The sequence below is a fragment of the Rattus norvegicus genome, chromosome 2, assembly GCF_036323735.1.
Source record: "Rattus norvegicus strain BN/NHsdMcwi chromosome 2, GRCr8, whole genome shotgun sequence".
Lineage (NCBI taxonomy): Eukaryota > Metazoa > Chordata > Mammalia > Rodentia > Muridae > Rattus > Rattus norvegicus.
The window spans coordinates 176,733,145-176,757,142 of NC_086020.1; the positions used below are offsets into that span (position 1 = coordinate 176,733,145).

The 23,998-nt window shown below is 42.4% G+C and overlaps 1 protein-coding gene across 7 annotated transcripts in view; it reads left to right on the forward strand.

The window, feature by feature from the left end:
- Nucleotides 1-23,998, forward strand: part of Ash1l (ASH1 like histone lysine methyltransferase) — a 136,456-nt gene that overhangs the window by 88,752 nt on the left and 23,706 nt on the right. For all 7 annotated transcript variants that reach the window (XM_008761159.4, XM_008761158.3, NM_001107689.2 and 4 more), the window contains 6 exons: nt 6,692-6,898; nt 7,069-7,215; nt 18,582-18,690; nt 19,776-19,940; nt 20,106-20,200; nt 23,206-23,360. In XM_008761159.4, coding sequence (XP_008759381.1) covers nt 6,692-6,898; nt 7,069-7,215; nt 18,582-18,690; nt 19,776-19,940; nt 20,106-20,200; nt 23,206-23,360 — 878 coding nt within the window. The remainder of the gene's footprint in view (nt 1-6,691; nt 6,899-7,068; nt 7,216-18,581; nt 18,691-19,775; nt 19,941-20,105; nt 20,201-23,205; nt 23,361-23,998) is intronic.

The following is a 23,998-nucleotide window of genomic DNA, read 5'->3' on the forward strand; positions in this document are numbered from 1 at the left end:
CTTCCTCCAGCTTTCCCTAATTCATCCACAGGGGTCAGCAGCTTCTGTTCATTGGCTGGGTGCACATATCTGCATCTGACTCTTTCAGCTGCTTGTTGAGTCTTTTGGAGAACAGTCATGGTAGGTCACTTTTTGTGAGTACCCTATAGCCTCAGTAATGGTGTCAGGTTTTGGGTCCTCTCCTTGAGCTGGATCCCCTTTGGGCCTGTTGCTGGACCTTCTTTTCCTCAGGCTCTTCTCCATTTCCATCCCTGTATTTCTTTCATACAGGAAGAATTATGGGTCAGAATTTTTGACTGTGGGATAGCAACCCCATCCCTCACTTGATGCCCTGTCTTTCTACAAGTTCCCTCTCCCCACTGCAGGACCTTTCATCTACCCCCCAGTCCTGAGAGTCTCTTTCCTCCCAGGTCTCTGGTACATTCTGGATGGTCCTCCCAGCCTCCTTCCTGAGGTTGCCTGTTTCCATTCTTTCTGCTGGCCCTCAGGGATTCAGTCCTTTTCCCCCATACCATACCAGATCATGTTCCCCGTGTTCCCCTCTACCCCTACCCCCTTTCCCCGCTTCTTTGTTCCCTTTCCCTCCCAGGTACCTCCCTCCCCACTTGTAGTTGCTTTCTTCTCCCTCCCAAGAGGGACTGAGATGTCCTCCCTGGGCCCCTCAGCTTTTTTTTTGGGGGGGGGGTGCTAATATCTACTTATTAGTGAATACAAACCATAAACAAGGACATCCTGAGTTTTGCAGGCAAATGGATGAAACTAGAAAATATCATCCTGAGTGAGGTACCTCAGACCCAAGAGACAGGGCCTTATCTTATAGCTCAGTCTAGGCTAGTACTATGTGCCCAAACTGACCTCAAACACATTGTTGTTTCGTTTTTTATAAAGCAGAGTTTCTCTGTATAACCCTGGCTGTCCTGGAACTTGTTATATAGACAAAGCTAGCCTCAAATTCAGAGATCCTCTTGCCTCTTCCAAATGCTGGGATTAAAGTTGTGCACCATCACCCGATACTTTGATTTTTTTGGTGTGTGGTGGTGGTAGTGTGTGTGTGTGTGTGTGTGTGTGTGTGTGTGTGTGTGTGTGTGTGTGTGTGTGTAAGTCTCATGCTTTGTGATAATAACCATGCCCAACTACTTACAGATATTTTAAATTTATACATCAATGCTTTGAGGACCTTTCTATCATCTATCATGTTGATAGGCCAAAATTGGCCTCTTCTGTTTTGGTCAACTAGTTTATTTTCAGTGTCTGACTATTAAAAATGTCACTGGGAGCTAGGATGTGGTGGTACATACCTTTTCTCCCAATACTTGAGCGGCAGAGGCAGGTGGATTTCTGTTAGTTCAAGGCCAGCCTGATCTACAGAGTGAGTTCCAGGACAGCTAAGGCTACACAGAGAAACCCTGTCTCAAAAAGGAAAAAAAGTCACTATTGGAACTGGCTCAGAAGTTAAGAGCTTGGAAATCCAGTCCCAGTGGTTTCTGACTTCCATGGGCACCTGGCAGGCACATTGTTCACATATGTACACATATGCAAATTACCTGTTCTTATAAAATAAATGAAACCTCTTTTCCAGTTATTTTTCAAATATCTCTAAGAAGCCTGACATGTACTGAGCACTTATGTGTATCCTTGCACTTCTGAGGCCCAGGCAGGCTCCTGCATGAGTCAGACATAACCGATATGTACATATACGTGTGTGTGTGTGTGTGTGTGTGTGTGTGTGTGTGTGTGTGTGTGTAAAATCAATAGCAAATTAGGAGCCAGCCACGTATCTATTTTATAATAAGCACATTTTTTATGGCAGTGATAGTCATTAATCCTACCACTTAGAAGCATAGGCAGGTGGATCTCTGAGTTTGAGGCCAGCCTGGTCTATAGCGCCAGTTTTAGGATAGCCATGGTTTCACAGAGAAACCCTGTCTCCAATAAAACAAAAAACAACTAAAATTTAAAACTATGTGAAATATTTTGATGTAAAGTGGCTGTTTTAATTTTTTAAATTGTTATTTATGTGGAGGGTGTTTTGTATGTCTGTATGCACACCACATGCATACCTGGTGCTCCTGGAGGCTAGACGAGGGTGTGTAATGCCCTGAAACTGGAGGTCTGGGTATAAGAGCAGCCAGTGAATGCTTATAACCACTGAGCCATCTTTCCAGCTCCGTGATTGTGGCTTCTTATAATTGGCTTTGGTTTATCTGTCTTACTTCCTGTACTTACTTAACATTTTGAGAGTTTGCTTTGGTTAGTTTTTTTTTTTTTTTTTTTTTTTTTTTTTGTTTTTTTTTTGGTTCTTTTTTTCAGAGCTGGGGACCGAACCCAGGGCCTTGCGCTTCCTAGGTTCCTACGCTCTACCACTTCCTGCGCTCTACCACTGAGCTAAATCCCCAGCCCCTGCTTTGGTTAGTTTTGTCTATTCTTCATCTTTTATATTTTTTTGGCTTTTTGCAGTTTTCTTAACCTTAGGACATAGAAAAGAGGGAAGTAAGCCTCCCTGGCAAGACTCTGGGCTGTCCTAGCAACACTAAAATATAAGATGGGACAACCACAAAACTGACTGACATGTGACCATTCTCTATTTAAAAATACATTGGCTATTTTCTCTCATTTTTGTTGTCACAGGTATTTTATTTTGCACATTATACTGTCATGTATATATTCCATACTAACAAACCTACTTAACCCAAAAAAAACCCCAAGATACATTGCTCACAAATAAATGTCACGTTAGGCTGCTTGCTACAAAGAAATATATATTACAGATGACAAAATGAAGAATGTAAGAAGTCCATAAATGTGTAAGAAAAAAATGAATTGTATGACTTAATAGATTTTTCAAATAACCCAGTATAAAGTCTCCATTAGCTGTCTAGCATGTAGTGTTGGTTTGTTTGTTTGTTTTCCCCAACATAATATTTGTTATTTCTTCTTGGGCAATCTCACAGCCCTGTCACATTCATTTCCTAGTACTCCCTGTCCTCTCCCACACACACACACCTTTGTTACCCCCTCCAAGTACAAGAAAAGAGTCCAGTTTTAGATCTATAGTGCCTTTGTCTTATGTTTTCATATTCTTAAACTGGTATAGATATGTGGTAGGATAGCTGGAACCTTGGTTGGTTGGTTGGTTGCTTGGTTGGTTGGTTGGTTGGTTGGTTGGTTGTTTTTTGGAGACAGGCTTTTTGTGTAACCATGCCTGTCTTAGAATATGCTCGATAGGCCATGCTGGCCTTGAGTTCACAGATATCCACCTGCCTCTGACTCCACAGTGCTGGGATTGTAGATGTGTTCTACTACACCCAACAATAGCAGGAATCCTAAGGTGTCTACAAATTAAACGTTTTTTTGTTATTTTTTAGACTGTGCAGCCCAGCCAGGCTAACCTAGAACTCCACTATCTGTCAGCCTCTGCCTCCTGAGTGCCGACATTAAGAAGACACGAGGCCCATTCCCTGCCAGCAGGATCAGTCATCACATACATGAATTGTATTTGTTTTCAAATTGTCCTGTAAGACTGATGAGATGAGGCTGATGAGATGGTGCAGAATGTAGAAGAAGCCTGCGGCCAAGCCTGTCAGCCTTGATTCTATCCCTGGACTCAGCTCACATGGGAAAAGGAGTGTGTGTGTGTGTGTGTGTGTGTGTGTGTGTGTGTGTGTGTGTGTGTGTGTGTGTGTGTGTGTATCTGTCTGTCTGTCTGTCTGTCTGTCTGTCTGTTATGCCTCCGCTCATACATAGACAAGATAAATAGATGTTAACTAGAGTTGTTCTGTTTTAATGGTTTTTTGGTTTTTGTTTTTTTTTTCAAACAGGGTTTTACTTTGTAGCTCTAACTGTCCTTGAACTCATAGAAAGCAACCTTCCCCTGTCTCTGGGTGCTAGGATTAAAACCCTTCATAACCATGCCTGTTTTGTTTTTGTTTTTGTTTTTTTAATTGGATATTCTTTCTTCATTTACATTTCAAATGTTATTCCCTTTCCCGATTTCCTGTCCATAATTCCCCCATCTCCTCCCCCTCCCCCATAAAGGTGTTTCACCACCACCACCAACCCCCCACCGATATTCCTCTGCACTGGCGGGGGTGGGGGCACTCCTGTTCTTACATGAGCACTTTTTTTTTCTAATTTATTTATTTTATGTATGTGAGTACACAGTACCTGCCTTCAAACACACCAAAAGAGGGCATCAGATCTCATTGCCAATGGTTGTGAGCCACCATGTGGTTGCTGGGAATTGAACTCAGGACCCCTGGAAGAGCTGACAGTGCTCTTAACCACTGAACCATCTTTCCGCTACATGAACTTTTATAATTATTTCACATCAATATTTTAAAATATTGTTATTAACTTTCACCATTAAGCTCTCAATATCATTCTTCATAGCTCATTATTTCTTTCCAGTTAAAAACCAGTCTTAAAACTGAACTTAGTTGTCTCTGAGCGTGAACTACCTAAAATGTATTTGCTCCAAACAAGAGTGGCAAGGTAATATCAAAAGTGACAGGTAGGGGTTGGGGATTTAGCTCAGTGGTAGAGCGCTTGCCTAGCAAGCACAAGGCCCTGGGTTCGGTCCCCAGCTCCGAAAAAAAATTAAAAAAAAAAGTGACAGATAATTAAAGATGAACTGGAGCGGTGGTGGCACACACCTTTTATCGCAGCACTCAAGAGGCACAGGTAGGAGAATCTTATGAGTTCTAGGCCAACATGGTTGACATAGTGAGCTCCAGTTCAGCCAAGGAACCATGTAGCCAAAAGTAAATTAATAATTACATTATAAAAAGAAGTTTTTTCTAATTTTATATTCTATGTGTCTGTATGTATATTACAAAGGCGTTGTTTGAATTTCTGTACAATTTTTTCCTGTTAAAACTTTTTCCCAATTATATTTGTGGCTAGTGTTTGTGTTATATCTTGTGTGTTTCTGTCTCCCTCTGGGTACATGAGTATGTGCATGTGTGCATGAATGTGTGCGTGAATACACTGAAAAGGCCAGGAAAAGATTTTCAGTCCCCTAGAACCTGAGTTATGGGTGGTGTGAGCCACTGATGTAGGTCATAGAGACCAACTCCGCCCCTCTGCAGAGTGCAAGTGCTCTTAACCCGGAGCCGTCTCCCCAGCCCACTGAGGAGTACATTCTATGCCATATATGAAAATACTCTGTAAATTTGAAAGATGGCTCAGTTAGGACAGTACATGTTGTACAAGCATGAGAACCTGAGTTCAAATCCCAGTTCCCACATGGATGCCCATGTCTGTGTCTGTAACTCTCACTGTGGTGGCGGCAGCGTGATCACCTTCCCAGAGCTTACTGACTAGCCAAATCTATCCAGTCTGGTTCTCTGGTTTCAATAAGGAATCCTGTCTCAAATAATTGAAGGGTAATAAAGGAAGATACCCAATATTAGCTTCTGACCTCCACATGTGCATACGCATACACACATGCATGTGTCTTAAAAAATAAAAACATCCAGAAATGTTGAAAGATCATGTGATGCAGGTCTATAATTGCAGGAGCTAAGAAGGCAGAGACTGGAGGATCTAAAATTCATGGTCAGCCTGGGCTACATAGTGTGAATCTCAGGCCAGTCTTCACTATCTTGTATGACCCAGTCCACTACACTCCCAAAAATTACACATTGTGATTGTTGTGCGTGATGTGCAGGAAATGCCGTGTGGCGTTGATTCTGTCCATCTTTCTATCAAACTCTGTTCATCAAGCCTGTAGTGCAAGGACCTTTATTTTATGTCACTTAGCCATCTTGCCCTGCCCCATTAGAAATTTTAAAAAACACAGCATCAAGAAGTTATATAAACACTTGTTCATTTGTTATGTTCAAGGTTTTGGGGTTTTGTTTTGTTTTGTTTTTTGCCTGTCTTCATTTTACTTGCCTGTAATTCCAGCACTCGGGAGGGTGAGTTAAGAGCAAAAGTAGTGGCTGGAAAGATGTTTCAGTGGTTGAGGGTACTTGTTGCTTTTCCCGGGGAACATCGTTCAATTCCCAACATCTTTGTGGTTGTTGACAAAACCATAGATCCAGTTCCAAGACATCCAAATGGCCTCTTCTGATTTCTACATGAACAAATCCTCGCGTGGTACACATCCATAAATGCAAGCAAAACACTCACATCCACAATAAAATACATAAATCCAGGGGTTGGGGATTTGGCTCAGTGGTAGAGCGCTTGCCTAGGAAGCGCAAGGTCCTGGGTTCAGTCCCCAGCCCCGAAAAAAAAAAAATACATAAATCCAGGGCTGAGTATGGCGGCACTCAGGAGGCAGGGGCAGGTGAGTCTCTGTGTTTGAGGCCAGCCTGGTCTACAGAGTAAGTTTAAGGACAACCAGGATTATACAAAGAAACCCTGTCTCAAAAAAAAGAAAGAAAAAGACAAGAAAGAAAACAGCAACAAAAAGGCTAGAGCATCTACAGCCATACTACCCTGAAGGTACCCAGGCTCTTGAGACAAACTAGAGGACTGTGGGTTTTATATGGTGGTAAAGTGTGTCTGTGTTCTCGCTCTAAAATTATGAAAGTTAACTTTAGAATTATTTTTATCTTAAGATATTTAGCTACTCTTGGCAAAATTGTTGCATTAAATTTTAAAATAACTTGAATATATGAAAAAGTAATATTAATATATATTGTAATATGTAATATATAAATTGATTACAATTATTACTTTCTAGAATGATCTTTGCTGAGTGTTCCCCTAACACGTGCCCCTGTGGTGAGCAGTGCTGTAACCAAAGGATACAGAGACATGAGTGGGTGCAGTGTCTGGAACGATTTCGAGCTGAGGAAAAAGGTTGGGGAATTAGAACCAAAGAGCCCCTAAAAGCTGGCCAATTCATCATTGAATACCTGGGGGAAGTTGTCAGCGAACAAGAATTCAGGTAAATAATGGTATTCCAATACAATGTTGAATCTGCAAGGCGAGGATGGAGAATCAACGATGGAAGCTTTACTGTTATTTTAATCTCTAATTAGTGAATTAGCATTGATGGTGAGAGTAGCTGCCTTCCAATTTAATCAGTAATTGGCTTTCGATTATTTCTCTCCTCAGGAACAGGATGATTGAACAGTATCATAATCACAGTGACCACTACTGTTTAAACCTGGATAGTGGAATGGTGATTGACAGTTACCGCATGGGAAACGAGGCCAGATTCATCAACCACAGCTGTGACCCAAATTGTGAAATGCAGAAATGGTAAGAAAGCATGAAAAGGGGACTCGAAGACCTATAATTATACCAGATCCTTCGGGCAGAGTAACTTTTGCTGTTCTTTGGGTTATCCTTACTACTCTCCCCAGAAAAATAAAGCAATCGTGGGGACACTGACCCCGGTCCTTACTGAATGCTTACTGTGTGCTAGAAACTACTTTATGGATGTGTCATTTTGTTCAACTAGGTTATACTGCAAACTTACTACCTCTCTAATGGATTTGTCAAAAAAACGTGAAATGTGAGATTCCTTTATTTAAATGGTTAAATCTGATTGGGAAAGAAAAGAATCAAAGAATGATTGAAGGGCTGGAGAATGCTTAGCAGTTAAGAACACATACTGCTGGACTGGAGAGATGGCTCAGCGGTTAAGAGCACTGACTGCTCTTCTGGAGGTCCTGAGTTCAATTCCCAGCATGTAGTGTAACAGGGATCCAGTGCCCTCTTCTGATGTCTGAATACAGCCACAGTGTACTCATATACATAAATAAATAAATCTTTAAAAAAAAAAAAGAACACGTACTGCTTTCCCAGAGGACTGAGTTTGCACCTATAATTCCATCTCTGGGGAGATGTAAGACCTCTGGCCTCTGCTAGCAACTCCCCTCACATACACATACATATATGTGCACAGAAACACGTATATATACACATAACCTTTAAAGTAATAAAAAGAAACATGGGGGGACCTCCTTGCAGTCCTATCCTGTGCGGGGTGCTCAGTGGTTTGGAGCCACCTGCTCTTGCAGAGAACCTGAGCACCATGTGGGTAGCTCATGACTGCTGTAACTCCAGTTCCAGACGGTCTGATTCCTCTCACTTCCCCTAACAAGGTGATCTCAATTCCGAGAGCCCATGCGGTAGAAGAAGTGAACCAACTCCACAAGTTGTCCTCTGACCTACACACTCATCTATACACATACACATACTGGGCATGCGCACATGCATGCACTTACAATAAGAATAAATAATAGGATAGTATGCACAGCTTCTTTTTTCATGAATTTTAATAAATTAAAGTGTAATTCCCGTACATAAAAATACACAGGTTTTAAGTATGTATTAATTTTTTCAGTATATTCATCCATAAAACCCACATCCCTATGAAAACAAAACATAGCAAACATTCCTGGAAGGTGGGAGACTGGAGATGGAGATCATGATCAAGCACTTCCCTAGCAAGCCCAGAACCTCATCCCTACCTCTGCCAAGTGAGAATGAGGCCGGCCATAATGCTGTGCCTTCCCCAAACTGAGGCACACAGCCTCTGCAGCCTGCTTTGCAGCCTGAGCTCCTCGACAACAGCTTAGGCTGTTGTCGGGTATGAAACATGTCTCTTGGGGTTGGGGATTTAGCTCAGTGGTAGAGCGCTTGCCTAGCAAGCGCAAGGCCCTGGGTTCGGTCCCCAGCTCCGAAAAAAAGAAAAAAGAAAAAAAAAAAAAGAAACATGTCTCTTACCTCTGTCTCCAAATGTTAGAATTGCATGTGTGAGTTACAACACCAGCTTACCCTTCTCCTCCCACAGCCAGCCTCCCCATCTTCTGAAACAAATTGTGATCTAGTTTCCATTATAATCTGCTTTAGGACACTGGGAGAGCTAAAGAAAACATCAGTTTCTTGCCTCCACAAAGAATGTACACTTACCAACACAACACAGACATACACCCCCACACACATGCACACATCTATAATCTTAGCTCTTGAGAACCTGAGAATACTGAGACTAAGGTCAGCCTGGACTACATAGTGAGACCTTTTTTTTTTTTTAAATGACTGAAGAGATGGTTCAGTTAAGAGCATAACTCCCTGTCACTCCAGCTCCACAGTATCTGGCTTCTCCTCTTGTAGCATTCAAAGTACCAGGTATGCAAACAGTGCACATGCATACACGCAAGCCTTCGTGCATAAAATAAAAGAAAGAAACTGGAGGGCACATAGGTATGGTGATGCATGCCTTTAATCTCAGCAGTCAGTAGATCTTTTGTGACTTCCAGCCCACCCAGAGCTGTGTAGTGAGACACACACACACACCCCCCCCCACACACACACACACCAACCAAGGCTGCTTAGCTTGTAAAGATGCTTTCCACCAACCTAATACCCTAATGTTTGGTCCGTGTTGTCATGCGTCTACCTACATGGTAAAAAGAAAGAACCAAGTCCTGGGTCTCATCCTCCCTATGTCTGCAAACACATATGCATATGACTGCACACAATAAAGTGTCTGAAAATAACAGTGAGATGACCTGGTATGACAGTTGACATCTTTTTTTGCTTGTTTAACATAAGGTCTCACTCTGTAACCCTGCCTATCCTGGGACTGCTGTAAACCAGCCTGTCCTAGAACTTACCAAGAGTCCCCTGCCTCTACCTCCTGAATCCTGGGATTAAAGGTGTGTCAGGATTCATCTTATAAATTCAACTCCTTTGTGGTTTTTCAAGAAAGGGCTTTTCTTTGTAGCTGGGGCTATCCTGGAACTCACTCTGCCTTGAACTCTCATATAGAAAAAGTTAGAGACAAGGGTAAATTCTTTCAAAAATACATTTTCTTAAAAATTACATAACTGGGGGTTGGGGATTTAGCTCAGTGGTAGAGCGCTTGCCTAGCAAGCACAAGGCCCTGGGTTCGGTCCCCAGCTCCGAAAAAAAGAAAAGAAAAAAAAAATTACATAACTGGAAACTCTAAATATATACCCCAAGAAATTGCGTGTAGAAATTAAAATCATATACCAGAAGAAACTTGAGACCCGTCTCTTCATTAATAACACTTAGACATACTTTTTGTTTTGTTTAATTCGGTGTTCTTTCTTTGTTCTTGAGACAGGATAGATAGGAGTCCCTGTAAACCCAGACTGACTTGAACTTTTCATTTACCTGAAGGTGACAAGGAGCTTGTCTTTGTTACTCATGTGTTTACTTGTTCCTCAGTCTACGTATTTATGCATACTGATGGCAGAGCACCTGTGGGTGCGATGGCACCACTTCGTAGACATCATTTCTCTCCTCTATGTCAGTCTTAGGAACTCCAGTCATCAGGCTTGACAACAATTGCCCCTACCCACTGAGCCATCTTGCCAATCTGGCCTTGAGCTTCTAGATCCTCCTATGTATAATTTAATGTCAAATTGAGTACAGGAAATAATGTCGCAAAAAGGGGAGTAGCAGCACTATTCTTAAAATCTAGGGCTATCATCATGGTGATATGGCTTATGGAGTAAAGGCACACTGCCTAACCTGAAGACCTTCATTCAATCTCTAGGACCTAAATTGTGGATGGAGAGTATCAGCTCCCCGAAGTTGTCCTCTGAGCTCTTCATGGTCCCTCCCCAACACACACTTACACACTCAGTAAGTGTAATAAAAACTGAAAGTAAATAACAATATTAAAGATAGCTGTTGCCAACAAGTTTTAATTCCCTGTTATCCTGAAAGACCTAACTAAATGTTGTGATGAGAAAAGAAAGAAATTAAATAGGATTAACAGACCTGTGAGCTCAGCAATTTGCATGGTATTCTTAGGAAAGCACTGTCTCAGACCCGCACCCACACGGTAGACTAGAAATAATCAAGGACTGAGATACAGTTCAGTCAGTATAGTGCTTGCCTAGGATGCACAAAGCCTTGGGTTGATCCCCAGCAACTCAAAACAGACACCGATGTCCAGTCCTGTAGTTCCAGCCCCCAGGATGTGGATGCAAGGGGATTAGAAGTTCCCAGTCTGGGCTGGAGAGATGGCTCAGTGCTCAGCAGTTGAGACTACTCACTGACTGCTCTTCCAGGGTCCAGGGTTTAAATCCCAGCACCCACATGACAGCTCACAACTGTTTGTAATTCCAAAATCTTACATTCTCACATACACCTGCATGCAGGCAAAATACCAATGCATATAAAATAAAGGTAAATTAAAAAACTGTTGGGCTGGTGAAATGGCTCAGTGTTTAAGAGCAGTGACTGCCCTTCCAGAGGTCCTGAGTTCAGTTCCCAGCAACCACATGGTGGCTCACAACCATCTGTAATGAGATCTGATGCCCTCTTCTGGTGTGTCTGAAGAGAGAGACAGTGTACTCATATACATGAAATAAAAAGAAAGTTCCAAGTCATTTATACCTGAGGCCACCCTGAGCTACATGGGGCCATTACTCTCAAAACAATTTTCACTCATCTGGACATGGTAGTGTATGCTTTTAATCCCAGCCTGACAAGAAGAGACAAGACTGGAGAGTTGAAAGCCAGGGTCTAGAGTGAGCAGTGGCTCAGTGGTAAGAACATTGGCTGCTCTTCCAAATGACCCGAGTTTGATTCCCAGCATCCATGTGGTGGCTCACAGCTACTTATAACCCCAGTCCCAAGGAATCTGACCCCCTCTTCTGGCCCCTTCAGGCAGCATGCAGACATGTAGCAAAACACCCATTCACATAAAAAAATTTTTTTTTTATTTTAAAAAAAAGAAAGATCACTAAAGAGCTGGCTCAGCAGCTAAGAGCACTGACTGTTCTTTCAGAGGACCCACGTCAATTCCCAGTACCCACATGGAGACTCACAACTGTCTGAAATTCCAGTTCCGGGGGATCTGATACCCTAACACAGACACACATGTAGTCAAAACACCAGTGCACATAAAAATAAATCGTTATATATAGAGAATTGAAAGCCAGAATCGGGCTGGGGATTTAGCTCAGTGGTAGAGCGCTTGCCTAGGAAGCGCAAGGCCCTGGGTTCGGTCCCCAGCTCCGAAAAAAAGAAGAACCAAAAAAAGAAAGCCAGAATCATCTGAATGAGACCCAGTCCAAAGTGATGTCACATGTGAATTTATACAGAGCAAATACAGAGGAAAACAAAAGATAAGCTGGATGAAGAAAATGGAAGGATTTGTCTTCTCAGATTTTAAGTCTTAATAAAAGGCTCCTGGGTAAGACGGTGCTTGGAGTAGAGGATGAATACGTAGATTCCAGACAGAGTCTAGTACTGTCACTTGGTTCATGGCAAAGCTGCTGCTCAGGGAGGATGATTTTCCAGCATTGTTCTACCCTAATCCACATGTGACCGTAAGGTTTCCAGCAAAGTGCACAGGATGTTTTCTTGGGTGTAGGACCAGTACAGATAATCTCAAAAGGAACTGACCACACTTTTTAAAATTGAATTTTTTCAACTTAATAAAATTAATATGTCTAAAGCCTAGTATGATGACACATGGCTATAATAAGGCAGAAGGATCACCATGATTTTGAGGCCAGACTGGCCTATGTAGTAAGACTGTCTCAAATATTCAATGGTGGATAGGTTAATTTCTAATCACTTAATAAGAGAAATTAGCTCAGATAACTCTAAGAACCACCAAAGTTTGATCTCAACCCTTGTCTTAGTTAGGGATATGATTGTTGTGGTGAAGCACCATAACCAAAAGCAGTGTGGGGAGGAAAGGGTTTATTTCTCTCAGAGTTAACGTGTAGCAGGTCATCATCAAAAGCAGTGAGGCCAGAAAACATGTAGGGCAAGAAGCTGGAAGCAGGAGCTGATGCAGAGCCCATGCAGGGTGCTGCTTACTGACTGTTCCCCAAGCTTTTCTATAGAAAAAGGCTCAGCCTGCTTTTTTTTAATAGAACCCAAGGCTACCACCCACAATGGGCTGAGCCCTCCCCATTAGTCACTAATTACAAAAATGCCCTACATGCTTGCCTACATACAGCCTGATCTAAGAGAGGCATTTTCTTAATTGAAGCTCCATCATCTTAAAAGAACTTAGTTTGTGTCTAGTTACCATAAAACTATCCAGCACACCCTTGCAAACAAGGGTAGTTCTGTTCATCAAAAGAATACTGTTTAGGGACTCAGTCTAAATCTTTTCCAGAGACCCCTGTTCATTGACCAGCACCCACAGCAACTCACAACTATTTGTAGCTCCAATTCCAAGGCATCCAACACCTCACACAGACATGCGTGCAAGCAAAACACCAACTCACACAAAATAAAAATAAATCTTTTTTTTTTTTAAAGGGTAACACACCTACGTGGTAGTTTATAATAGTCTGTATATCCAGCTACAGGAAATACCTTTGCTGGCCTCCACAGGCACCTTACAAACAGCATCCATTCACATAGATACACTTAAGAAAAAATTAAGTTCAAATTTGAAGATTGCAAGATATGTGCTGCTAGTATACACCTGTAATCTCAGTGCTTACGAGCCTGAGCAAGATGTGCAAGTTCCAGATACCAAATTAACCAGGTTACTAGAGGGGAGTAGGGGTAGGCAGTGGCTAACTCAGCAGACAGGTGTCTGTAAAGGACTCACAGTCAGAACCTGGGTTTAATTCCTACCCCCATGTGAAGGCTGGGCACCATGGTACACACCTATAATCTATCCCTATGTAGGAAGTAGAAACAGATATCTGTGGCTCACCAGTTAGGCAGTTTAGCCACTTGGTAAGTTTCAAGATCAATGAAAAGCCATTCAAAGAGTGAAGTGGCAAACAGTTGAGGAAAGACTGAGGATGTCGTGCTTTGGACTTCATGTGTGTGTACATATACATACACACAAAAAGAAATCATAAGCCTAAATAAAGGAAATGGGCCAGCAAGATGCCCCAGCAGGTAAAGGTGCTTGTTGCTAAACCTGAAAATGTGAGTTTGAGTCCTGATGCCCGCATGTTGGAAGGAGAGAAGTGGCTCTCACTAGCTGACCCCTGAGGTACGCATGTTTATGGCACATGTGCATCTGCACACAGACACACACAAAACTACAGTAAATAAATACGGTAATGCATACTTGAAGGAGGGTATGTATTTATACGTTTATCTGAGAAAGTACATTTACCCAGATGCTATAAAATCAAGAAGACTATGCCTTTTCTTTAAAAAAATAAAAATAAGAACGGAAAGAAAAAGAAAAGGTATTACTTGTATGTGTGTTGAAATATGTATACGCTCACAGAGTTCAGAAGAGCGTCAAATTCTTTGAAGTTAAGCCGCCCGATTTTCATGCTGGGACCTGATCTTGGATGCCCTGGGTTAGTACCAAGTATTCCTCATCACTGAGCCATCTCTCTAGTTTCCCCGTTTTTTTAAACAAATGAAAGAATAAATACTGTGGAAAGGAAAGATAGGCTGAGATGGTAAACATAACCTGTCATCCTAATTCTCAAGAGATGGGGATAGACAGGTCAGGAGTTTGAAGTTCAAGGACAGTTCGACTGTGTCAAACCCTAATCAGACGAAAACTAAATGTGGATACAGATTTGATTTCAAGTTTTAAGACCTGTATCTGCCTTCCAAAGTGTCCAGAGTTAAGGACTAAGTGTTCATGAAATAGTGTAAAGCCAGCCAGGAGCGATGGCACATTAACCCCAGTGCTCAGGAGGCAGGAGCAGGCAGGTCTCTCGAGTTCTCGGCCACCTTCATACATACATAGTGAGAACCTGTCTCCAAAAACAGAGTGTAGAGCAATATGAATGCCTTCTAACTGCCAGTGAAGTGCCGATTGGTAAAACTTCTGTAAAGGCATCATTACTTCTCTTAAAGCCCAGCAACCCCATTCTACTCCTGGTAAAGATTACTGCCGTGTATCTGGTGGTGGTGGCACACACCTTTAATCCCAGCACGTGGGAGGCAGAGGGTGTGGATTTCTGAGTTCCAAACCAGGCTGCACAGAGAAACCCTGTCTTAAAAACAAATAAAACACACACGGGGGCGGGGGTGTCCCCTTAAAGTTTTATTATATATATTCAAGACATATATAGCTATCTCACCAGTCCTAACATCTGTGGAGACTGTTGAGAACAAGACTTCCAAAAGGCAAATGTAACTTGAAAGCTGAGGTGCAAGGCCATTTGATGGCTATAAGCAAGGACTTAAATCCATAATGAGCACTTGACATGGCCCTGGAGTACTGGAACTTAGGATGTAGACCTGACTAGCCTCAAAGTCACAGTGGCTCCAAACTTTGGCAAACCAAACAAAAGCGGATTATCTGGCAAAAGGTAATTTAGAACCATTAAGATGATAACATATTTAATGCCAAATTTGGAAGCAAGCTTCCCACAGATGTCATTGGGTGCAAAAGTCATGATGCTATACTCCTGTAGACGTAAACTAATGAGAAAGTAAGTTAAGATAGGATGGGAGCCATGTGCAGAAATATACACATGAAGTTCTGATGTGAGTTTTCTTTTTTGCAACAAAAACTCGCTATATATCTTAGAGTTACCTGAAAATCAAATGCTTTTCTGGGGTTGGGGATTTAGCTCAGTGGTAGAGCGCTTGCCTAGGAAGCGCAAGGCCCTGGGTTCAGTCCCCAGCTCCGAAAGAAAGAAAAGAAAAAAAAAAAAAAAAAGAAAAGAAAAGCATTTTCACTCAATGCTTTTCACTCAATGCTTTTCACTTTAGACTCCAGGGTGCTTCAGGCAGGTAGCATTGCATCTTCCCTGAGGGGTTTACACCTATAGTTATACCTATAATCAGTAGCACAGTAGGTATGAAAGTATACCTACTTTTCTACATCCTAAGGTACAATACTATATTCTTTTCCTGAATAGAAAACTATACAATATGTAAAGGTACAAACCAATGTATACAATTCAGGGTGACACTGAGTGAAAAGCACTAGGTATAAAAGTGTACATAGTGTGACCAGGATACAGGCACCATGGCTCAGTGGATAAAGGTATCTGTTGCCAAACCCAGGTTCAATTCATGAGGCCCACCTGGTAAAAGAAAAAACTAATTCCCACAAGCTATCCTCTGACCATCGTCAAATGTTGGCTGTGACGTTTGCATGCCACACATAGACATATGTGCGTATGTTTATACAGAGAGATCAATAAAATGTTTAAAAGATAGGTATGGTGACACACATTTTAACTCTGAGCACTTAGGAAAAAAGGTAGGAGGATAGCAAATCACAGGCCAGCCTGGGAGCTAAAAAGTGAGACTTTATCTCAAAAATAAACAAAACATAACAACAACAAAAAACTGTTGGCAAGGGCTGGGGAGATGGCTTAACCTCTAAGAGTACTTGCTGCTCTTAAAGGGAACTCAGTTCAGTTCCTAGCACCCATGTAGGGCAACTTAGAACAAGCTGTAAGACCAGCTACAGAAAGTGTTTTGTCCTGTTCTAACTTCTGTGGGTGCGTCCACCCTCTCCACAGAGCTGTATGCATACACTTTGAAATTTTCTTTAAGGACTAGAAAGATGGCAGTGTGGTTTAGAGCACTTGCTGCTCTTGCAGAGGACCTAGGTTCAATTCCCAGCACCCACATGACAGCTCACAACCATCTGTAACTCCAGTTCTAGGGGATCTGTGACACTTCTGACCTCCACAGATGCCAGGCGTGCACATGGTGCACAGACATATAGGTAAAACGTTATTTGAAGTGCAAAATAGGCAAAACTAATTCACAGTGAAATGAGAAAAATGTTGATTGTTGTGGCACGGGTCCTGATTTTGGAGCTATCTAAGATTACATAGGTAACAGTAAGAACTCAGCACGGTATAATTGAAGTTTTTTTGTTTTAGTTTTTTTTTTTTTAATTAATTTTTTATATATAAGTACACCATCACTGTCTCCAGACACGCCAGAAGAGGGCATCAGATTTCTTTACAGATGGTTGTGAGCCACCATGTGGTTGCTGGGAATTGAACTCAGGACCTCTGGAAGAGCAATCAGTGCTCTTAACCGCTGAGCCATCCCTCCAGCTGCCCCCCCCCCTTTAAGATTTATTTATTTAATGTATATAAGAACATGGTTGCTGTCTTCAGACACAGCAGAAGAGGGCATCAGATCCCATTACATGTTGTTGCTGGGAATTGAACTCAGGACCTCAGGAAGAGCAGTCAGAGCTCTAACCACTAAGCCACCATCTCTCCAGCCCGTTTTAGTTTTTTGCTTTTTTGTTTTCGGAGCTGGGGACCGAACCCAGGGCCTTGTGCTTGCTAGGCAAGCGCTCTACCACTGAGCTAAATCCCCAACCCCTGTTTTAGTTTTTTATAGTGTGGATTTGTTTTGTTTCCTAAGGATTTGAACCTAGAGCCTCAACTGTACTAGGCAGTTCTCTTTTGTTTTTTTAGGCAGGGTCTTGTTTAGCCCAAACTGACCCCAAACTTTCGGTGTACAAGGTTGGTCCTGTACTCCCATCATCCTTCGCTACAGAATGATGCAGTTATAAGCAGGCGCCACCACTCTTTGGTGTTGGGCAGCGCTTTGTTGAGGGTTGCTTTGCTTCCTGCTGTGTTTTAGTTGTTGTTGATTGAGATGGTATAGTCACTGGGTAGTCTTTGGCCTGAGCTCCCAGTGTCCATGGTGGCGTTTATCTTCTATCCAGCACTCAAGAGACAAAGGCAAGGTATCTGTGGGTAAGGCCAGTCTAGCCTACCTGAAGAATTCAAGGAAACCAGAGCTACAAACCAGATCCTGTGGAGTGGAGGTTTTATGGCAGAAGGAGGATGCTCTCTGAAAAGCCAAACCTAGTGATGCCTGTTTATAATCTCACCACTAGGCAGGCTGAAGCAGGAGGATGAATTTGAAGCTTTGTAAAAGGACAAGGGGTAGAGCTATAGCTCAGCGAGTAAGAGTGGTTGACTAATATGTACAGAAGCCTGGCCGTGTTCAGTCACCAATATCAAATAAATCCTGTGTGGTAACATGGACCAGTCATCCTAATACCCGGGAGATGGAGGCTGGAGGATCAAAAGTTCAAGGTCGGGGTTGGGGATTTAGCTCAGCAGTAGTGCGCTTGCCTAGCAAGTGCAAGGCCCTGGGTTCGGTCCCCAGCTCCGAAAAAAAGAAAAAAGGAAAAAAAAAAAAAAGTTCAAGGTCATCCTTGGCTATCTCTTGAGTTCGAGGTCAACATAAGCTGCTACATGAGACCATGCCAAATAATAACAGTACTCAGCTGGGCGGCTCAAGACAAAATGACAGGTCTCTCTGTTTGAGGCCAGCCAGGGCTACAGAGTGAGAGGGACGGGGCAGGGATTCTGTACATGACCCTGGCTGATCTGGAATTCACTATGTTGACCAAGTTGGTCTCTTAAGTCACAAAGTCCTGTCTGCCTTCTGCTCCTGAGTGCTAAAATTAAAGGCTGGGTGGCAGTTGGTTCTCTTTAAAAAGGAAAGGAAATAAAAGGAAAAACCAAGGCTGGAGTTTGATGGTGGGGTGTTTACCTACCCCACTATGATAAGACGCATGGGGGCTGGGGATTTAGCTCAGTGGTTAGAGTGCTTACCTAGGAAGCGCAAGGCCCTGGGTTCGGTCCCCAGCTCCGAAAAAAAGAACCAAAAAAAAAAAAAAAAAGGACGCATGATACCTTGTGATGAGAAATCCCAACTTTTCTTTCTGTTCTTAATTTTCTAAATAGGTCTGTTAACGGAGTGTACCGCATTGGATTGTATGCACTTAAGGATGTACCCGCTGGGACCGAGCTCACCTACGATTACAACTTTCATTCCTTCAATGTAGAAAAACAGGTAGGGATTTAAATTCAAGAGGGAGCCATTGAGAGCCAGTCAGCACTAGGAAAGACTGCTCTTGGATCTTTGATATACATTGTCTGAAACTGAAAACCACCGCACCCTGCTGTGTTCCTCAGTCAAGGCCTTTTGTGTCACTTCATCAGTCAAGTTTAGTCTTTCCTTTTTTTGGTTTCAGTTTTCATGATAGGGTCTTGCTATATAGCCCTAGCAAGCCTAGAACTTGCTATATATAGACCAGGCTGGCTTTATTTTGATCAGTTTTGATTGGTTTGATTGATTGGCTGATTGGTTTGAAACAGAAACCTTAGGTGTACCCTGATTTGCCTCTAGAGTGCTGAGGCCATAGGTGTGCGCCATCACTTCCCTGTTAGAATCAGTCCCTCCTCCCTGTCCTCTGAGCCTCCCCTTCCTTCAGTTTGGTTTATTTGAGGCAGGCTTCCCTCTGATATCCTCTGTTGTAGGGTGAACTCCAGAACTTCCTGCCTTCGTCTACCAAGTGCTTAGATTATAGACGTAAGCCACTAGAATAGACTTCAGTTGACTTGCATGCTTAATTTCTTAATTCATTCTTAACTTTGGAGATCCAATTGCTCAGACACCCTCTTTGAACTTGTAATGAGAAATGTACATGAACTGAGAACGGGACCCCCGTTGAAGGAATCAGAGAAAGGACTGAAAGAGCTGAAGGCTTGAGACCCCATACGAACAACAATGCCAACCAGCCAGAGTTCCCAGGGACTAAGCCACTACCCAAAGACTATACATGGACTGACCCTGGGCTCCAACTGCATAGGTAGCAATGAATAGCCTAGTAAGAGCACCAGTGGAAGGGGAAGCCCTTGGTCCTGCCAAGGTTGGACCCCAGTGTACAGGATTGTTGTGGGGAGGGCGGTAATGGGGGAGGTAGGGAGGGGAACACTCATGTAGAAGGGGAAGGGGAGGGGTTAGGGGGATGTTGGCCTGGAAACCGGGAAAGGGAATACATTTGAAATGTAAATAAAAAATACCCAATTTACTAAAAATGGAAGAAAACAAGAGAGAAATGTACAAGGTTAAAAAAAAATTCTCTTTCTTTACAGCAACTTTGTAAATGTGGTTTTGAGAAGTGTCGAGGAATCATTGGAGGCAAAAGTCAACGAATGAATGGACTCCCTAGCCATAAAGGCAGCCAGCCTGCAAGCACACATAGAAAGTCTGCACGGTCGAAAGAAAAGCGGAAGTCCAAGCACAAGCTGAAGAAAAGGGTAAACCATGACCTCATGGCTTCCCTAAAGGCTGCCCTCAGTCCCCTGCAGGCACTTACTTAGTGGAGCAAGGCTTTTGTCTTAACCCCAGCTTTATAATTTCAGAGGCGATGTCTGATGGATTCTTCTTTTTTTCCCTGTGCTTTCACCCACATGAATTTTTAGAGAGGCCATCCCTCTGAAGAGCCCAGTGAAAACATCAACACCCCAACAAGATTGACTCCACAGTTACAGATGAAGCCAATGTCCAATAGAGAGAGGTAAAATGTTTTTTCATTACTGACTTCTTTTTAAATTGTGTGATCTGCTTGTCAACTTAAATATTCCTGAACTTGATGAAATTGGACTGCTGTCTACATGAAGTCTTAATCCAACTGTAGGTAAAAGTGTTTGCACGTTTGTTTTTGATTTTATACAAGGTCTCACTGTGTATTCCTGACAACTCACTTTGTAGATCAAGCTGGCCTCAAACTCAGAGATTCCCTTGCCTCCGCCTGTAAGTGCTGGGATTAAAAGTGCACACCACCACATGCAGCTGTGTGTGAGTTCCTAGAACTTAGACTTTGAGAAGATCCAGGTTCGATTCTCAGCATCCACCAGGCATGCATGTGCTGCACAGGCTAAACACAAACAAAAAACCCACAAGAACCTCATACATATAAGTAGAATAAAAAATTAAAAAGTGAAGAGCATTTTTCTGTCTGTAGTTTGTAATTTTGGAGTTGTAATTGTTTATAACTACAGCTCCACAGAACCTGACAGCCTTTTCTGGTCACCACAGTTTCTGTACATACATAACATACACTCTCACACATGTACATACATAAATACAATTTTAAAAATTAATCAAACAAAAGGTAGGCTTGAGTCATACTTGGCTATTCACCTTTAATGCCAAGAGGCAGAGGCAGACAGATCTCTATGAGTTGAAGGCCAGTCTGAATTTTGACTCTGTCTCCCAAAAAGAAAGAAAGAAAAACTAACAAACTAAGCTTGAGGCTAGAGAGATTGCTCAGCAATTAAGAGCACTTGTTTATTCTGATAAGAACTGTCTTCATCAAACGGAAACAAGAAAGCCAGTCAGATGGCTGGATGGTTAGAATACTTTCTGATGACCTAGTTTTGATCTTTGGGGCTCATATCATATAAGAAGAGAACGAAGTCTCATTTGTGTGCCATTGCACCCTAACCCTCCTCACCCAAACCCAAACATGACGATGATGATGACAATGATGACCATAAATAAGAGGGGGTTTTTGTTGTTATTCTACGTAATAACTATGCCTAGGGACACGAGCCTGTAATCTCAGAACTTGGGAGGTATAGGCAGGAGTATAAAAACTCAAAGGTCAGGGCTGTGGAAGTGACTCAGCAGAAAAAGGCACTTGCCTGGTGACCTAAGTTAGACTCCCCAGAACCCATATATAAAAGCCTAGGGAGAGGACTGAGTCCACAAAGCTATCCTCTGACCTCCAAATGCTTGCTGTGGGGCTGGAGAGATGGCTCAGCGGTTAAGAGCACTGACTGCTCTTCTAGAGGTCCTGAGTTCAATTCCCAGCAACCACATGGTGGCTCATAACCACCTATAATAAGATCTGATGCCCTTGTCTGTCATATATATGCAGAACACTGTGTATGTAATAAATAAATAAATAAAAAATTGATCTAAAAAATTTTTTTTAAAAGATGCTTGCTGTGGCCCTTATGCTACCTACACACATATCACGAAAGCATGCACATCATCATCATCACCACCACCACCACCACCCCCCCCATCATCATCATCATCATCATCATCATCATCATTTTTATTTAAGTGGAGCTGAAAGGGCAAGAGCCATGACTGGTAGTTTTAGAACACTTGCTGCTTTTCCAAAGGGCCGGAGTTTAGTTCTTAGCACCCATGTTGGGCAACTGATAGCCATGAGATTCACAGCTAACTATAACCTTAGCTCTGGGGTATTCATTGACCTCTTCTAATCTCCTTGGCACTTGTACAGGTATGCATAAAAATAAATCTTTTTTTAAAATATAAGAATAAAATCTAAAATGAGCAGAAAAGCTGTGTCAGAAATTAAAAGTAAGTACTACTGTTGTACAGGACCCAGTTTGTTTCGGGGCACCCAATAACTCTGGCCTTTTTCAGCAACAGCACACTATGACATATGTATACACACTTCATTAAAAACCAGTGAACACTGAAGAGGCAACAGAGATAGCACAGTGGTTAGAGTGTCATGCAATAACTCACAAATGTCTTTACCTAGTTCCAGAAGTTCCGGTACCCTCTTCTGACCTCCATGAGCACTGCATTTATACATTACACATATATACATGCAGGCAAAAACATTCAAAGAAATAAATAACAGATCCTGGTACTTTGGAGGCAGAGACCAGCAGATACCTGTGAGTTCCAGACTAGCCTTGGTTCGTAGAAAGTACCAAGCTCAGTCAGAGGTATAATGAGACCCGGTCTCAAAATAAATTTATGGGGTTGGGGATTTAGCTCAGTGGTAGAGCACTTGCCTAGCAAGCGCAAAGCCCTGGGTTCGGTCCCCAGCTCCGAAATAAAGAAAAGAAAAAAATAAATAAATAAATTTATGAGTAAATGAATATTTTTGGGGTTGGGGATTTAGCTCAGTGGTAGAGCGCTTGCCTAGCAAGTACAAGGCCCTGGGTTCGGTCCCCAGCTCTGAAAAAAAGAAAAGAAAAAAATAAATAAATAAATTTATGAGTAAATGAATATTTTTGGGGTTGGGGATTTAGCTCAGTGGTAGAGCGCTTGCCTAGCAAGTGCAAGGCCCTGGGTTCGGTCCCCAGCTCTGAAAAAAAGGAAAAAAAAATGAATATTTTTAAAGACAAAACCACACAATTTGTACAAATACGTGGATGTTCTGGTATACTTGTATATTCTCAGTACTTGGGAGCCAAAAAATGAAAGGTTACAAGATTTGAATCCGGCCTAGACTGTAACGGTGAATTCAGGGCCCTAAACAGAACAAGATTTGTACAAACAAACACTCCGTAAATCTCTGCTGTTATTGCCACACGCTGTAGCCCAGGCAGGCTTTCACGTCTGAACCTTCTTTGTCAGCCTCCTGACTACTGGGATGGCCATATGAGCTGTTGGTACTCAGATCTGCCACTGCCTACCCTAGTTACTGTTGTCCTTGCCTACCGACATCTCTTAACAGCAGTTTATGGCATGTAGACACATAATAGAGTCTTACGGCTTAGTAAAAAACACCGTTCTCTTTTCTTTCAGGAACTTTGTGTTAAAGCATCATGTGTTCTTGGTCCGAAACTGGGAGAAGATCCATCAGAAGCAGGAGGAAGTAAAGCACAGCCGTGACATCCACTCCACATCCCTGTACACCCGATGGAATGGCATCTGTAGAGACGATGGGAACATTAAGTCTGGTAAGGCATGGGAGGCTTACTATTTGTTGTTTTGTCTTATGAGACAGGGTTTCACTGTGTAGCCCTGGCTAACCTGGGAACTCTGTAGACCAAACTGGCCTCGAACACACATAGACCAGCTACCTACCTCTGCTTCACAAATTCTGGGAATAAACTCTTTCACCACCATTGCCTGGTTGGAAAGACTACATGATGATATCCTGTTGTAGCTCCCAGGTTTTTTTTTTCTAATGTGTGTGTGGGTGCAAGAGTCAAGGCATGTATGCCACACACTGTGAAGACTAGAGGACTAAACACTTTATTCTAAGACTCCTTTTATTTGTGTGGACCAGAACAATGATGCCAAATGCATTATAAGGAGTTGGGGATTTAGCTCAGTGGTAGAGCGCTTGCCTAGCAAGGACAAGGCCCTGGGTTCGGTCCCCAGCTCTGAAAAAAACAAAAAACAAAAAACAAATGCATTATGAGGAGAAATAAAAAACATTACTATAAATTCATATACTTGGGGTTGGGGGTTTAGCTCAGTGGTAGAGCACTTACCTAGCAAGCGCAAGGCCCTGGGTTCAGTCCCCAGCTCCGAAAAAAAAAAAATTCAAATACTTTTTTTCCCATATTCAAATAAGTACTATATATACAAA